Source organism: Leishmania martiniquensis, chromosome 36 (assembly GCF_017916325.1).
Source record: "Leishmania martiniquensis isolate LSCM1 chromosome 36, whole genome shotgun sequence".
NCBI classification, from domain to species: Eukaryota; Euglenozoa; class Kinetoplastea; order Trypanosomatida; family Trypanosomatidae; genus Leishmania; species Leishmania martiniquensis.
In genome coordinates this window covers 2,046,703-2,060,161 of record NC_090171.1, presented here as the reverse complement: position 1 = coordinate 2,060,161, position 13,459 = coordinate 2,046,703, and the positions used below count along the sequence as shown (strand labels likewise).

The following is a 13,459-nucleotide window of genomic DNA, read 5'->3' as shown; positions in this document are numbered from 1 at the left end:
TCGACTCGCCTCCTTTGATGGGTTCTCTTCGACTTCTGCTGCTTCTTTTTTTTTCTTTCCAGCTGCCTATGTGGGCTCAAACGGCCCGGAAGGGAGGTTGGTTGTGCTTCGATGTGCGTAGGGGGAGGGGAGGGAAGGGAAGGGAGAGCACGGCGCTTGTGGCCAGCAGACGACACCGTCGTCGAGAAGAGGTGGCCTTCTCACGGCGCCCCCTCTCCTTTCGCCCTTGCGCGAAGCCAAAGATGAGTAAAAAAAGACCTAAAGAAAAGCCCACGTGCACTCCCGCCCGCGCCCACGCAGAGACCCGCCACCCCTCCCTCCCTCCTCTCCTCTTCGTGGCAGTAATCGCCGCCGCCGCCGCCCCCTTCCCTGGAGAAGAAAGAGACGTGGTCGTCGACAGGACACATCGGAGGAGGGCAAGCAGAGACATCCATCCCGAGTAAGGGACTCGGGCAACCGTTGAGGCAGTCCCCTGGTACAACGCCCCACGACTCTCATGGTGGTACCCACCACAGAGCGCATCAGAGTGCCGTGCGCGGCAAGTTTATACACCCCTTCAACTCCCTGTCGCGTCATAGGTGACAACGCTGGAGGAGCGTCATCGCCAGACCGGGTGAATTGGTGTCGAGAGGCGATAGCAGCGGTCTCTCCACGGTCTACTCTCGCTGTGGGGCTAGCTTTCTAAACCATCAAAAAATAGTATGAAAGGCGGGACCTTCTGCTCTCATAATGGGTCTAGCGCTGGCGATGCGAGAGGGCTCTGCTGCGCCAGTTGCAGTTCTTTTTGAGGGTCGCCAAAAAAGAAAATGCGCGGCTCGGCTTCAGGTGCGAATTACACCGAGAGCGCTTTCTTCCTCTCTCGTGCATCCAAGTCCACCCTTCTCTCTCACTCTCCCTTCGTTTCCTGAGCTTTGCGTGCGCGTCTTCTTTCTCTTCGTTGGCTTTCTCTGCCTGTGCCACCGTGTGCCCTTGATCGTGCGGTGCTGGTATGATGGGTCGGGGGAGGGCCCGTGCATCGGCGATACCCCTCTCTGTCTCTGTCCGTCTTCTTCTGGCCCGACTCACCTCCCCTTTTCGGCGATTCTTTTAGGTTCGGTGGTGACAAGGGGTCTGCTTCCTTTCCCACAAACATACCCCGCCACATCAAAGCTACTCTGGCTGATTCGCAACAACAACAAAAGGCAAAGTCATTCGTCGCCGGCGTCATTCGGCGACGTCGGCGCTGCCACCCTCAACCCTACAGCCTTCTGCATTAGATACCTCTCCCCTTTCACAGACATACAACACCGATAAGAGACCATTAGAAAGGGTGACCAGCAAGGGCCGGCTGGTGGCGGCTTGCATGCTACCCCCCCAAAAAAATATACCTGCGCACAAAGCCAAATCGTGGGGTTGATTGCCGCATAACAACGCCACCAGGAACAAGGTGCAAGAGGGAGAGGACGGGTACGGGTGTTGACCTCTGCCCTCAATCCTGTTTGACGTTCTTGCTCACCCTGAACTCTTAGCTACAGTCAAGCCGTTACGTGCTCCACAACGTCAGGCAACTTGTTCCAGGCACATATACATACAGACCCACACGCCTCGCCCATTTTCGCTGTGCGCGCCGCGTGTCTCTCCAGAGAAATCACCTCGGCTGCTCGCGTGTTTTTTCTCTCTCTATCTTCGGGTAGGAGCGCAGACACTCGGGCGTCTTTGTGTACTGAGCTGCGCTCATCGCTCCGCTTCCGCTGGTGTGCTGCGCACTGCATCGTTCGCTGTGTGGACGCTTCTCTGTGTTCCTCTCTTTTCCCTCTCTGTCTCTCTGCCTTCTCGGCTTCATCTTGACGCGGTTGGCCGACTTGTGTGTACATAGCCGTCTTTCCTCTCCGGCGCTTCTCTCTCCTCTTTGGCGGGCTGCCTCTTGTCCGCCATCCTTTCCCTTTATCGGAGCCCCCTGTGCGACCGTTACTCTGTCTCTCTGTCTCTCTGCCTCTTCCCCCCCTTACCCCTCACACGACTGTATTTTTCCGTTTCTCTTGCGGCTGCTGTGCAATTTTTTCTGTTTCGCTTTCTCTCTTTTCGTTTTACGCGCGAAGCTCACTTACGTCCGCTTGCGTGTGTGTGTGGGGGTGGGGGGTTGCGCTGTGTCTCGGTTTGCGGGAGTGTGTATTCCAGGGTGTAGGGACAGCTAGATCTCTGTTACGTGCGAGCTTGCGGCTACCGTGACATCATCTTGGTCTCCTCAGAGCTCCTCGTATCTCCTCTTATCGCTGCATACGACCCGCTTCTTTCCCTTTCGTTGTTATTATTTCTTCGTCTACCTCGTATCGCGAGCCACCTCGCGTTTTGTGCTGATCTCTCTGACTCCATCTCACCTCATTCTTGGGGTCAGTCGCGGTGGGGTAGAGCTCAGACAGGGGGTGGGTGGGCGGTGGTTCGCTCATGCGGCCACGGCTGCATTTGAAGCGACTCGCTGACCCTTTCGTTTTTCTTTTTTTCCCCTTTCAGAGATCAGTGCGTGTTAGCAGTCCTCACTCCCTTGTGCTTTCTCCCCTTTCACAAACACAAACACACACACATATATATATATATATATATATATATATGTTACTGTCGATCTTGTACCGCCGCTCAATTCATCTCTGAACATTGTGTCGGTCTTCTCTCACCCACTGTTGCCTTCGACTAGGTTGCCCCTGATCCTCTCCCGCAGCTCCGCTTCCCTCCCCCCTCTCCTCCTAAGGGTGGGCGGGCATTGTGCCGCTCACATTCCCTTCTGTTCTCCTCCCAGCTCTTCGCGTACCCAGAGGGCTCTTTCTCCGTGTAAGCAGCGTATACACGTGCGCAACTCATGTCGTTCATGGACGATATGAGCGAAGTCCCCCTCAGCATCACAGGGGAGATGTGGATGTGTGCTGACAGTACAGGGCCATCGAGGGTTGGGGCTGGCCGTGGCCTCAAGAACTTCATCACTATTGAGAAGGACCGGTTTTGTGTCTACTCCTCCCGCAGTGCGCAGAGTAAGCAGTTGAAGGAAGTTGCCTTTCGAAGCATGAAACTTGTCGCGTGGTTTGCGCATCACCCTAAACCGCCAGGAGGCGGCCCGCCGACCGCGAGCACCACTGCCGCCACGCTGCGGCGCCGGGTTGCCAAAGACCGGCTTGCGGCGACCCACCACCACCACTACTACTACCTTGTTTTGGAGTTTCTGCGCGACAACACGATACCGGGTACTGTGCTGCTCGGCAAACGCGAGCGCATCGTACTGTGCACAGATGATCCGCAGGACTTTTCCATTTGGAGAAAGTTTGTCGATCTTTACGAGAGCCCGCTTCTCCACCAAGAGTTTGTGGAGGGCCGCGACAGGAATGCCATGAAGGCCCGCGCGAGGGCTGGCGGGGCGCCAGATCACGACGACACCACGTCGAGCGATGACGACGGTGATGAAGGTCGAGACCTCGGCGGCGGCGGCGCCGTTGGCCCCCGCTTGCTCGACCTGTGGAAAAATCGATGTGTAGCGTTGCTCAACGATTTTGCGCACTTATCGAATCCTTCTTTGCAGGTCAAAAGCGCTGACGTCTTCGAATTGCCGGCCGGCCACGGCGGTCTCGACTGGGACACTCACGCGGAGGCTGTGCTGTACGCCATCGAGCACGACATGCGCCCTTCGATGAAGGTGGTGCCCTCCAAGTCTATCGAGAGTGATACTGCTGGAACGTCATCTCTGCTGTCTTCGCCGCCGATTTTCCCAACAAACGGCTCAACTGGAGCACCAACGCCGGAGTCGATGAGGTTGCATTTGGACACGATCCAGTCGCAGGTGAGCAATCTTCGAGTGGAGCTGGAGCAGTTTCAGGTGGTGACGGCGGAGGTGGGCGCCTTTGTAGAGGGCAGGGAGCTGCAGGCGACAAAGATGTCGCCTGATACACTGCAAGCCTACTTGGAAACGCTAAGGAAAGCGCCGACGCTGACCGGACCAGCCGGTGGCATTGCAACGCAGCGAAGGGATGAGACGCCGGCCGAGACCAATGGAGCGGCGGCCGACCTTGCCGAGCTGGAGAGCGCCTGCGCAGCCGCCGTGCACTGTTTCACAGAGAATAACCGCACAAACGATCGTCTTATAGCGGAGACGTCGAATCGGGAAAAGGCGAAATGGCTGGATAGAGAGGCGCTCCCACAGCGTGTGGAAACGGTAGTTGCAATTCTCGTCGACGAGCTCACACGCGCCTCCGCGGATGTGGCCGCCCTGGCGGCGACAGCCTCCCGCAGCACAGCCCCCATGGTGCCCTCACTAGAAAGCAGCGTCTCGTTGGAGCTGAATGAGCTTCGTAGATTACTCAACCGAAAAGAGATGGAGGTGGAAACGCTGCAGCAACAGCAGTTTGACTTAAGCCGCCACACAAAGCAGCTCTCTCGCCGCTTCGAAGAGGCGGTCCTGTTGTACAGTGACGCGGCCCACGACATGGTCCGCTCACATTACCGCGAATACGCCTCTCTACGAAATTTATTTCTCTCAGCACTGCGCGGCGAAGTGCCTCTAGACAATTTACCGGCTGCAGAGGTATCCGTCACAACGAGCGGCGGCTCGTTCGGCGGTGCGAGCGAGACCCATCGTGCCAACCCTTCGCACTTGTCCGAGAGCGCCATGCGAGGGCTGGTCGTCTCTGCCGCCCATTTAGAGGCAGTGCAGGCGCTTGAGCAGGAGCGAAGCGCCGCTCGTGAACGGCAACGCGCGCTGGAGGACGTGATGACTGAGCTGGAGGTGCTGCGGCAGCAGCGCGACGAAGAGATAGCCAACCTCAAGTGCAACTTTCTCGCAGCCGAAGAGGCGTGGGAGAGGGACATGACTGCACTGCAGGCGAAGCTCTCGTCGTGGCAATCTGCCATGCCGCAAGGTACACTACTGGTACCCGTTTCTTCCGTGGCAGTCAACACTCCCGCGAAGGCTGCCATTGCCCAGACAACCAAAGCAGTACAGCTGCAGACAACAGCTACGCCACTAGACTTGCTCGAGCTACCCAAAACTCAGCGGCAGGAGGTGGCCGAGAGCCATCATGAACTTCGAGAGATGGCGACACTTCTAGCATTGGCACCAAGCGAGTCCAGTCTTGGGGTTCGAGTCGCCTGTCAACGACTCCAGGCGTTCTACCACTGGGCCGTTGAGACGGCGTTGCCTCTTACCACAGCGTCCGCGTCGGACAGAACCCCGCTCGAGATCGTGACAAGCGTCGTCCACGCCTATCAAGCGCTCTTAGAGCATACATCCGTCGAATACTCGGCCCTCAGAAGCGGCAAGAAGGGCTCTCCGGAGGAGTTGCTGAATCTGATTGGAACGCCGCACCACAACTTTCAAAAACTGTGGGGCATCCTTGAGAATCACTTACTCATACACTACGCCAACGGCACCTCAGAACACCGTCTGCGGCTATCACCGAACACAGAGAAGCCGCTCCTCTTTTCATCGCCCCCGACAAACGGAGAGCTCGATCAACTACCGCCGCTCCTAGACGACCTCTGCGCTACGGCTGCCCTCTTTTCACAACTACAACACCGCAGCAGTGATGATACACTCACTGCTTACATTCACGCACTCGAGGAAAAGTCCGACCAACTGGAAAAGCAGCTCAGACTCAACGAGCAAAACGAGAAGGACATCGCCACTATTAGAGGAAAACTCGCAGATCTTGAAAACACTGCGTCCTCCTTACTTGAAGGCATTGACATCTCCCTCGCCACACTCGGCACGGAAGTGTCGCCGTCGGAGTCTGCCGCAGCGGCGATTGGGCGTGCGGCTGCCGACGCCGCGGCGCGCGAGCGTGCACTGCGCGCAGAGGTGGCTGCCGCCGAGGAGCGCGTGCGCGAGATGGAGGCGGCGCTGCAGGCGGCGAGCGCCGAGCAGCAGCAGGTGGTGGCGGACCGCGACGAGAAGCTGCGCGACGCGGACGAGCGGCTGGCGGAGACGGCTGCCGCGCGGCGGGAGCTGTCCGACAGCGTTGCCGGCGCGCTTGCTGCGCTGGGAACGGAGGTGTCGCCGTCGGAGCCTGCCGCAGCGGCGATTGGGCGTGCGGCTGCCGACGCCGCGGCGCGCGAGCGTGCACTGCGCGCAGAGGTGGCTGCCGCCGAGGAGCGCGTGCGCGAGATGGAGGCGGCGCTGCAGGCGGCGAGCGCCGAGCAGCAGCAGGTGGTGGCGGACCGCGACGAGAAGCTGCGCGACGCGGACGAGCGGCTGGCGGAGACGGCTGCCGCGCGGCGGGAGCTGTCCGACAGCGTTGCCGGCGCGCTTGCTGCGCTGGGGACGGAGGTGTCGCCGTCGGAGCCTGCCGCAGCGGCGATTGGGCGTGCGGCTGCCGACGCCGCGGCGCGCGAGCGTGCACTGCGCGCAGAGGTGGCTGCCGCCGAGGAGCGCGTGCGCGAGATGGAGGCGGCGCTGCAGGCGGCGAGCGCCGAGCAGCAGCAGGTGGTGGCGGACCGCGACGAGAAGCTGCGCGACGCGGACGAGCGGCTGGCGGAGACGGCTGCCGCGCGGCGGGAGCTGTCCGACAGCGTTGCCGGCGCGCTTGCTGCGCTGGGGACGGAGGTATCGCCGTCGGAGCCTGCCGCAGCGGCGATTGGGCGTGCGGCTGCCGACGCCGCGGCGCGCGAGCGTGCACTGCGCGCAGAGGTGGCTGCCGCCGAGGAGCGCGTGCGCGAGATGGAGGCGGCGCTGCAGGCGGCGAGCGCCGAGCAGCAGCAGGTGGTGGCGGACCGCGACGAGAAGCTGCGCGACGCGGACGAGCGGCTGGCGGAGACGGCTGCCGCGCGGCGGAGCTGTCCGACAGCGTTGCCGGCGCGCTTGCTGCGCTGGGGACGGAGGTATCGCCGTCGGAGCCTGCCGCAGCGGCGATTGGGCGTGCGGCTGCCGACGCCGCGGCGCGCGAGCGTGCACTGCGCGCAGAGGTGGCTGCCGCCGAGGAGCGCGTGCGCGAGATGGAGGCGGCGCTGCAGGCGGCGAGCGCCGAGCAGCAGCAGGTGGTGGCGGACCGCGACGAGAAGCTGCGCGACGCGGACGAGCGGCTGGCGGAGACGGCTGCCGCGCGGCGGGAGCTGTCCGACAGCGTTGCCGGCGCGCTTGCTGCGCTGGGGACGGAGGTATCGCCGTCGGAGCCTGCCGCAGCGGCGATTGGGCGTGCGGCTGCCGACGCCGCGGCGCGCGAGCGTGCACTGCGCGCAGAGGTGGCTGCCGCCGAGGAGCGCGTGCGCGAGATGGAGGCGGCGCTGCAGGCGGCGAGCGCCGAGCAGCAGCAGGTGGTGGCGGACCGCGACGAGAAGCTGCGCGACGCGGACGAGCGGCTGGCGGAGACGGCTGCCGCGCGGCGGAGCTGTCCGACAGCGTTGCCGGCGCGCTTGCTGCGCTGGGGACGGAGGTGTCGCCGTCGGAGCCTGCCGCAGCGGCGATTGGGCGTGCGGCTGCCGACGCCGCGGCGCGCGAGCGTGCACTGCGCGCAGAGGTGGCTGCCGCCGAGGAGCGCGTGCGCGAGATGGAGGCGGCGCTGCAGGCGGCGAGCGCCGAGCAGCAGCAGGTGGTGGCGGACCGCGACGAGAAGCTGCGCGACGCGGACGAGCGGCTGGCGGAGACGGCTGCCGCGCGGCGGGAGCTGTCCGACAGCGTTGCCGGCGCGCTTGCTGCGCTGGGGACGGAGGTATCGCCGTCGGAGCCTGCCGCAGCGGCGATTGGGCGTGCGGCTGCCGACGCCGCGGCGCGCGAGCGTGCACTGCGCGCAGAGGTGGCTGCCGCCGAGGAGCGCGTGCGCGAGATGGAGGCGGCGCTGCAGGCGGCGAGCGCCGAGCAGCAGCAGGTGGTGGCGGACCGCGACGAGAAGCTGCGCGACGCGGACGAGCGGCTGGCGGAGACGGCTGCCGCGCGGCGGGAGCTGTCCGACAGCGTTGCCGGCGCGCTTGCTGCGCTGGGGACGGAGGTGTCGCCGTCGGAGCCTGCCGCAGCGGCGATTGGGCGTGCGGCTGCCGACGCCGCGGCGCGCGAGCGTGCACTGCGCGCAGAGGTGGCTGCCGCCGAGGAGCGCGTGCGCGAGATGGAGGCGGCGCTGCAGGCGGCGAGCGCCGAGCAGCAGCAGGTGGTGGCGGACCGCGACGAGAAGCTGCGCGACGCGGACGAGCGGCTGGCGGAGACGGCTGCCGCGCGGCGGAGCTGTCCGACAGCGTTGCCGGCGCGCTTGCTGCGCTGGGGACGGAGGTATCGCCGTCGGAGCCTGCCGCAGCGGCGATTGGGCGTGCGGCTGCCGACGCCGCGGCGCGCGAGCGTGCACTGCGCGCAGAGGTGGCTGCCGCCGAGGAGCGCGTGCGCGAGATGGAGGCGGCGCTGCAGGCGGCGAGCGCCGAGCAGCAGCAGGTGGTGGCGGACCGCGACGAGAAGCTGCGCGACGCGGACGAGCGGCTGGCGGAGACGGCTGCCGCGCGGCGGAGCTGTCCGACAGCGTTGCCGGCGCGCTTGCTGCGCTGGGGACGGAGGTGTCGCCGTCGGAGCCTGCCGCAGCGGCGATTGGGCGTGCGGCTGCCGACGCCGCGGCGCGCGAGCGTGCACTGCGCGCAGAGGTGGCTGCCGCCGAGGAGCGCGTGCGCGAGATGGAGGCGGCGCTGCAGGCGGCGAGCGCCGAGCAGCAGCAGGTGGTGGCGGACCGCGACGAGAAGCTGCGCGACGCGGACGAGCGGCTGGCGGAGACGGCTGCCGCGCGGCGGAGCTGTCCGACAGCGTTGCCGGCGCGCTTGCTGCGCTGGGGACGGAGGTGTCGCCGTCGGAGCCTGCCGCAGCGGCGATTGGGCGTGCGGCTGCCGACGCCGCGGCGCGCGAGCGTGCACTGCGCGCAGAGGTGGCTGCCGCCGAGGAGCGCGTGCGCGAGATGGAGGCGGCGCTGCAGGCGGCGAGCGCCGAGCAGCAGCAGGTGGTGGCGGACCGCGACGAGAAGCTGCGCGACGCGGACGAGCGGCTGGCGGAGACGGCTGCCGCGCGGCGGAGCTGTCCGACAGCGTTGCCGGCGCGCTTGCTGCGCTGGGGACGGAGGTGTCGCCGTCGGAGCCTGCCGCAGCGGCGATTGGGCGTGCGGCTGCCGACGCCGCGGCGCGCGAGCGTGCACTGCGCGCAGAGGTGGCTGCCGCCGAGGAGCGCGTGCGCGAGATGGAGGCGGCGCTGCAGGCGGCGAGCGCCGAGCAGCAGCAGGTGGTGGCGGACCGCGACGAGAAGCTGCGCGACGCGGACGAGCGGCTGGCGGAGACGGCTGCCGCGCGGCGGAGCTGTCCGACAGCGTTGCCGGCGCGCTTGCTGCGCTGGGGACGGAGGTATCGCCGTCGGAGCCTGCCGCAGCGGCGATTGGGCGTGCGGCTGCCGACGCCGCGGCGCGCGAGCGTGCACTGCGCGCAGAGGTGGCTGCCGCCGAGGAGCGCGTGCGCGAGATGGAGGCGGCGCTGCAGGCGGCGAGCGCCGAGCAGCAGCAGGTGGTGGCGGACCGCGACGAGAAGCTGCGCGACGCGGACGAGCGGCTGGCGGAGACGGCTGCCGCGCGGCGGAGCTGTCCGACAGCGTTGCCGGCGCGCTTGCTGCGCTGGGGACGGAGGTGTCGCCGTCGGAGCCTGCCGCAGCGGCGATTGGGCGTGCGGCTGCCGACGCCGCGGCGCGCGAGCGTGCACTGCGCGCAGAGGTGGCTGCCGCCGAGGAGCGCGTGCGCGAGATGGAGGCGGCGCTGCAGGCGGCGAGCGCCGAGCAGCAGCAGGTGGTGGCGGACCGCGACGAGAAGCTGCGCGACGCGGACGAGCGGCTGGCGGAGACGGCTGCCGCGCGGCGGGAGCTGTCCGACAGCGTTGCCGGCGCGCTTGCTGCGCTGGGGACGGAGGTGTCGCCGTCGGAGCCTGCCGCAGCGGCGATTGGGCGTGCGGCTGCCGACGCCGCGGCGCGCGAGCGTGCACTGCGCGCAGAGGTGGCTGCCGCCGAGGAGCGCGTGCGCGAGATGGAGGCGGCGCTGCAGGCGGCGAGCGCCGAGCAGCAGCAGGTGGTGGCGGACCGCGACGAGAAGCTGCGCGACGCGGACGAGCGGCTGGCGGAGACGGCTGCCGCGCGGCGGAGCTGTCCGACAGCGTTGCCGGCGCGCTTGCTGCGCTGGGGACGGAGGTATCGCCGTCGGAGCCTGCCGCAGCGGCGATTGGGCGTGCGGCTGCCGACGCCGCGGCGCGCGAGCGTGCACTGCGCGCAGAGGTGGCTGCCGCCGAGGAGCGCGTGCGCGAGATGGAGGCGGCGCTGCAGGCGGCGAGCGCCGAGCAGCAGCAGGTGGTGGCGGACCGCGACGAGAAGCTGCGCGACGCGGACGAGCGGCTGGCGGAGACGGCTGCCGCGCGGCGGAGCTGTCCGACAGCGTTGCCGGCGCGCTTGCTGCGCTGGGGACGGAGGTATCGCCGTCGGAGCCTGCCGCAGCGGCGATTGGGCGTGCGGCTGCCGACGCCGCGGCGCGCGAGCGTGCACTGCGCGCAGAGGTGGCTGCCGCCGAGGAGCGCGTGCGCGAGATGGAGGCGGCGCTGCAGGCGGCGAGCGCCGAGCAGCAGCAGGTGGTGGCGGACCGCGACGAGAAGCTGCGCGACGCGGACGAGCGGCTGGCGGAGACGGCTGCCGCGCGGCGGGAGCTGTCCGACAGCGTTGCCGGCGCGCTTGCTGCGCTGGGGACGGAGGTATCGCCGTCGGAGCCTGCCGCAGCGGCGATTGGGCGTGCGGCTGCCGACGCCGCGGCGCGCGAGCGTGCACTGCGCGCAGAGGTGGCTGCCGCCGAGGAGCGCGTGCGCGAGATGGAGGCGGCGCTGCAGGCGGCGAGCGCCGAGCAGCAGCAGGTGGTGGCGGACCGCGACGAGAAGCTGCGCGACGCGGACGAGCGGCTGGCGGAGACGGCTGCCGCGCGGCGGAGCTGTCCGACAGCGTTGCCGGCGCGCTTGCTGCGCTGGGGACGGAGGTATCGCCGTCGGAGCCTGCCGCAGCGGCGATTGGGCGTGCGGCTGCCGACGCCGCGGCGCGCGAGCGTGCACTGCGCGCAGAGGTGGCTGCCGCCGAGGAGCGCGTGCGCGAGATGGAGGCGGCGCTGCAGGCGGCGAGCGCCGAGCAGCAGCAGGTGGTGGCGGACCGCGACGAGAAGCTGCGCGACGCGGACGAGCGGCTGGCGGAGACGGCTGCCGCGCGGCGGGAGCTGTCCGACAGCGTTGCCGGCGCGCTTGCTGCGCTGGGGACGGAGGTGTCGCCGTCGGAGCCTGCCGCAGCGGCGATTGGGCGTGCGGCTGCCGACGCCGCGGCGCGCGAGCGTGCACTGCGCGCAGAGGTGGCTGCCGCCGAGGAGCGCGTGCGCGAGATGGAGGCGGCGCTGCAGGCGGCGAGCGCCGAGCAGCAGCAGGTGGTGGCGGACCGCGACGAGAAGCTGCGCGACGCGGACGAGCGGCTGGCGGAGACGGCTGCCGCGCGGCGGAGCTGTCCGACAGCGTTGCCGGCGCGCTTGCTGCGCTGGGGACGGAGGTGTCGCCGTCGGAGCCTGCCGCAGCGGCGATTGGGCGTGCGGCTGCCGACGCCGCGGCGCGCGAGCGTGCACTGCGCGCAGAGGTGGCTGCCGCCGAGGAGCGCGTGCGCGAGATGGAGGCGGCGCTGCAGGCGGCGAGCGCCGAGCAGCAGCAGGTGGTGGCGGACCGCGACGAGAAGCTGCGCGACGCGGACGAGCGGCTGGCGGAGACGGCTGCCGCGCGGCGGAGCTGTCCGACAGCGTTGCCGGCGCGCTTGCTGCGCTGGGGACGGAGGTATCGCCGTCGGAGCCTGCCGCAGCGGCGATTGGGCGTGCGGCTGCCGACGCCGCGGCGCGCGAGCGTGCACTGCGCGCAGAGGTGGCTGCCGCCGAGGAGCGCGTGCGCGAGATGGAGGCGGCGCTGCAGGCGGCGAGCGCCGAGCAGCAGCAGGTGGTGGCGGACCGCGACGAGAAGCTGCGCGACGCGGACGAGCGGCTGGCGGAGACGGCTGCCGCGCGGCGGGAGCTGTCCGACAGCGTTGCCGGCGCGCTTGCTGCGCTGGGGACGGAGGTGTCGCCGTCGGAGCCTGCCGCAGCGGCGATTGGGCGTGCGGCTGCCGACGCCGCGGCGCGCGAGCGTGCACTGCGCGCAGAGGTGGCTGCCGCCGAGGAGCGCGTGCGCGAGATGGAGGCGGCGCTGCAGGCGGCGAGCGCCGAGCAGCAGCAGGTGGTGGCGGACCGCGACGAGAAGCTGCGCGACGCGGACGAGCGGCTGGCGGAGACGGCTGCCGCGCGGCGGGAGCTGTCCGACAGCGTTGCCGGCGCGCTTGCTGCGCTGGGGACGGAGGTGTCGCCATCGGAGCCTGCCGCAGCGGCGATTGGGCGTGCGGCTGCCGACGCCGCGGCGCGCGAGCGTGCACTGCGCGCAGAGGTGGCTGCCGCCGAGGAGCGCGTGCGCGAGATGGAGGCGGCGCTGCAGGCGGCGAGCGCCGAGCAGCAGCAGGTGGTGGCGGACCGCGACGAGAAGCTGCGCGACGCGGACGAGCGGCTGGCGGAGACGGCTGCCGCGCGGCGGGAGCTGTCCGACAGCGTTGCCGGCGCGCTTGCTGCGCTGGGGACGGAGGTATCGCCGTCGGAGCCTGCCGCAGCGGCGATTGGGCGTGCGGCTGCCGACGCCGCGGCGCGCGAGCGTGCACTGCGCGCAGAGGTGGCTGCCGCCGAGGAGCGCGTGCGCGAGATGGAGGCGGCGCTGCAGGCGGCGAGCGCCGAGCAGCAGCAGGTGGTGGCGGACCGCGACGAGAAGCTGCGCGACGCGGACGAGCGGCTGGCGGAGACGGCTGCCGCGCGGCGGGAGCTGTCCGACAGCGTTGCCGGCGCGCTTGCTGCGCTGGGAACGGAGGTGTCGCCATCGGAGCCTGCCGCAGCGGCGATTGGGCGTGCGGCTGCCGACGCCGCGGCGCGCGAGCGTGCACTGCGCGCAGAGGTGGCTGCCGCCGAGGAGCGCGTGCGCGAGATGGAGGCGGCGCTGCAGGCGGCGAGCGCCGAGCAGCAGCAGGTGGTGGCGGACCGCGACGAGAAGCTGCGCGACGCGGACGAGCGGCTGGCGGAGACGGCTGCCGCGCGGCGGGAGCTGTCCGACAGCGTTGCCGGCGCGCTTGCTGCGCTGGGGACGGAGGTATCGCCGTCGGAGCCTGCCGCAGCGGCGATTGGGCGTGCGGCTGCCGACGCCGCGGCGCGCGAGCGTGCACTGCGCGCAGAGGTGGCTGCCGCCGAGGAGCGCGTGCGCGAGATGGAGGCGGCGCTGCAGGCGGCGAGCGCCGAGCAGCAGCAGGTGGTGGCGGACCGCGACGAGAAGCTGCGCGACGCGGACGAATTTGCAGCGGCGGAATCTTATCGTGAGAGGGTGGCGGTTCAGCGCGGTGCTTCGAGTGTTTGTATGTCGGAGTCGCATAAGTCAACGTTAA

General features: G+C 68.5%; 1 protein-coding gene across 1 annotated transcript; it reads left to right on the top strand.

Moving 5' to 3' along the window:
- Positions 1-2,833: 2,833 nt before the first annotated feature.
- On the top strand, positions 2,834-13,459 carry LSCM1_00557 (uncharacterized protein; the record flags this gene model as incomplete). The annotated part of the gene is made up of 1 exon (XM_067318206.1): positions 2,834-13,459. The coding sequence occupies one exon, from the start codon at positions 2,834-2,836 to the stop codon at positions 13,457-13,459; it is 10,626 nt and encodes a 3,541-aa protein (XP_067174311.1).